Source organism: Orycteropus afer, unplaced genomic scaffold (assembly GCF_000298275.1).
Source record: "Orycteropus afer afer isolate SDZICR_OR568_19922 unplaced genomic scaffold, OryAfe1.0 scaffold00322, whole genome shotgun sequence".
Lineage (NCBI taxonomy): Eukaryota > Metazoa > Chordata > Mammalia > Tubulidentata > Orycteropodidae > Orycteropus > Orycteropus afer.
This window is the reverse complement of record NW_006921909.1, coordinates 1,157,423-1,160,272: the sequence shown is the minus strand read 5'-3', so window position 1 is coordinate 1,160,272 and position 2,850 is coordinate 1,157,423. Positions and strand designations below refer to the sequence as shown.

The 2,850-nt window shown below is 41.3% G+C and overlaps 1 protein-coding gene across 1 annotated transcript in view; it reads right to left on the bottom strand.

The window, feature by feature from the left end:
• TSHR (thyroid stimulating hormone receptor) overlaps positions 1–2,850 on the bottom strand; it is a 214,473-nt gene that overhangs the window by 65,229 nt on the left and 146,394 nt on the right. Inside the window, exons 4-5 of the mRNA XM_007951972.2 lie at positions 2,348–2,422; positions 886–963 (exon numbers count right to left, since the gene is read on the bottom strand). Coding sequence (XP_007950163.1) covers positions 886–963; positions 2,348–2,422 — 153 coding nt within the window. The remainder of the gene's footprint in view (positions 1–885; positions 964–2,347; positions 2,423–2,850) is intronic.

Here is a 2,850-nt window from a genome sequence, read left to right as displayed (position 1 = left end):
TTGAACCACCAGCCTTCTGGTTAGCAGTCAAGTGCCTTGGGGCACTATGCTACCCTTGGGAAAATCACTTAAACTTCAGGTTCTTCCTCTGTAAAACAGAACACTAGAGTACAGAAAATTATACCAAAGTCTGCAGGCCAAATCTTGCCCATTGCCCGTAAATAAACCTTTATTGGGAATACCAGCACATTCACTTTTACATATTGTGTATGGCTGCTTTTACCCTTCAATGGTAGAGTTGAGCAGCTGCTACAGAGGCCATACGACTCAGCCCTTTACAGGAAAAATGTGCCAACTACTGCCATAAGAGAATCCACATGACCACTAGTTGCAATTGAGTTGATTCTGATTTATGATGACCCATGTGTGTCAAAGAGAAATGTGCTCTGTGAAATTTTTAATGGTTGATTTTTCAAAAGTAGACAGCCAGGTCTTTCTTCCAAGATATCTTAGGGTAAATTTGAACCACCAGCCTTTTGGTTAGCATCCAAGTGCTTAACTGTTTGCATTACCCAGAGACCTGTTGTTGTTATGTGCCATCGAGTCATCTCCAACTCATAGTAACCTTATGTACAACAGAACAAAACACGGCCCAGTTGTGTACCAGCCTCATGATCCCTACCATATCTGAGCCCATTGCTGTAGCCACAGTGTCATTCCATGTCATTGAGGGCCTTCCCAGAAAATACCCTTGTCTTCTTATCTGAAACCCTTTTGTAGTTTATAGAGTACCATACCAAATTCTCTTATTTAGTTATGTGAAACTCTTGTGGACTATAATGTACATAGTATAAGTTAATATGGTTCTTGGATAACCTGTGGAAACATGACAATGACTCAAATAAAAATGCAGTTGTTGGTCAGAGTGCAACTGGTGATACTCACAGGGTCAAGGTTTCATTGCACAGCCCCTGAAAAGCATTCATGGGAATTGAAGTCACAAAAGGGTTGTCTGTCATTTCACTGCAAGAGAGAGGGACAGAAACACTTGAGGAAAAACTATTTTGATCTTGGAGCTGATCCAATTTAGGGTTCTTGCTGCACATATGCACTTAAATAACTAACTTTCCACAATATTTAAAATTCTTATCTCTTTTAGATTTACATTGAACTTCCTTAGCCACTCGCGGCTCAGAAGTCCAGTGAGGTGGTGAGAGCTGTCCTCCATGGACATGCACTCAGAGCCCCAAATGTGCAGTAAACAAATGAGACTTGGGTGCAGGTTGAGGTTCCTGACTTAATCTTCATCTACAAGAGGAGCAGGTGCATCTTCAGAAGGTACTGAATCTGTGATGCACAACTTTTTCTCTAGAAAATTGAGTGTTCTAAGTGTATGAGATCTCTAAGGATGGTCAGGAGAAATGGATGGGTGGATTTCATTTGAGAAGCGTCACTAAAATGTTCTCCACTTGCACAACTCTGCCAGGCAGATGCTCCTATAGAACGTTTCTGTGCCAACCTAGTTCCTGGAAGACAGCCTATATTTTGCATTGAGCTCTTATGCAGTAAAGAAGTGTCATCACTTTTTTTCTGGCAAAAGCTCTAGAGTTTGGATCTCATCACTCTACATTTTGCTGACTCTGTCATGTAAACTCAACCTGTGATTCTCTCTGAGTATGTCCTTTCTTTTCTGGGCAATTAGAGGAAGACAACTGACCTATGTTATTGGATTTGGAAAAGAGCACACAGCCATCAATCAGAAGCCACAGGAGGAAGTTTGAGCTTCACTACTCAGTGCTCCTTGGGATTTCACTGTGTCCTCATTTGTCAAATGGGAAAAACTAACTTTCTTTTATGCCATGTAAGGTGGTTGGGAGGAGTGAATGTGATAAAGCATGGGAAAATGTTTAAAATGTTATTAAAAAGCATATCAAACATAAGGTGTGATCATTGTCATCAGAAAATTTCCTATTAATCACTTTCATCAGCACACAAACATGCCATAATTTCTCCCATCAAAAACTCACAAACATCTTGCCTCAATATCATCCACATTACTGCAAACTTTTCTGCTCGCATTTTATAGCAAAGTTCTCAAAAGAGTTCGTTATAGTCACTCTCTAGAATTTTTCACCTGTGATGATCTCTTGAGCCCACTCGAACTGAGCTTCTCCACCCCCAGCACTCACTGGCACTTGTCAGAATCCCCAAAACCCCACATGCCTAAATCCAATGCTCCTTTCTCAGTGCCTGCCTTACTTCATGAATCAGTACATTTGTCATCACTGATCACTCCTTCCTCTGAAGCAATTGTCTCACTTGGCTTCCACCAAGCCCTGTGGCTGCACCCTAGTATTTGTCAGTACCACAAAGAATATTGCTAAGCGCTGCATGCGTGCATACTTACAGTATAAAAAATACTTCGGTGGAATAAACTTTGGTCAGGTCAGGAAATACTTTAAGTCCAGTGTTGAAAATTCCACTAAATTATATTAAAAAACAAAACAAAACAAAACAAAAAAAAAACAGAGAGAGCAAAAGGTATACAATTTAGGTCACGAAATCAATACATAAAAGTAAAACGCAACCACTGCCGTGGAGTCGGATCTGACTCATAGCGACCCCTCCTTGGGTTTCCGAGATGGCAGTAGATTGCCCAACCTTCCTTTGAGGAGTGGCTGGTGGTTTTGAACCGCCAGCCTTCTGATTGGCAGTCAAATGCCTTAGGCACTACACCACCAGAACTGCCATAAAAAGTAGATTAATGTAAAAGCTGGAAGCATGGGTTCTAAAGTCAGACTGGAGTGGCAGTGGACATATTCTAATCCTTGGATGAAACCGTGTTCCCACAAGGTTACATGAGTTCACACCAGTCCTCCAGTGTTAACATATCTGCTCTGCTTGGAGGAA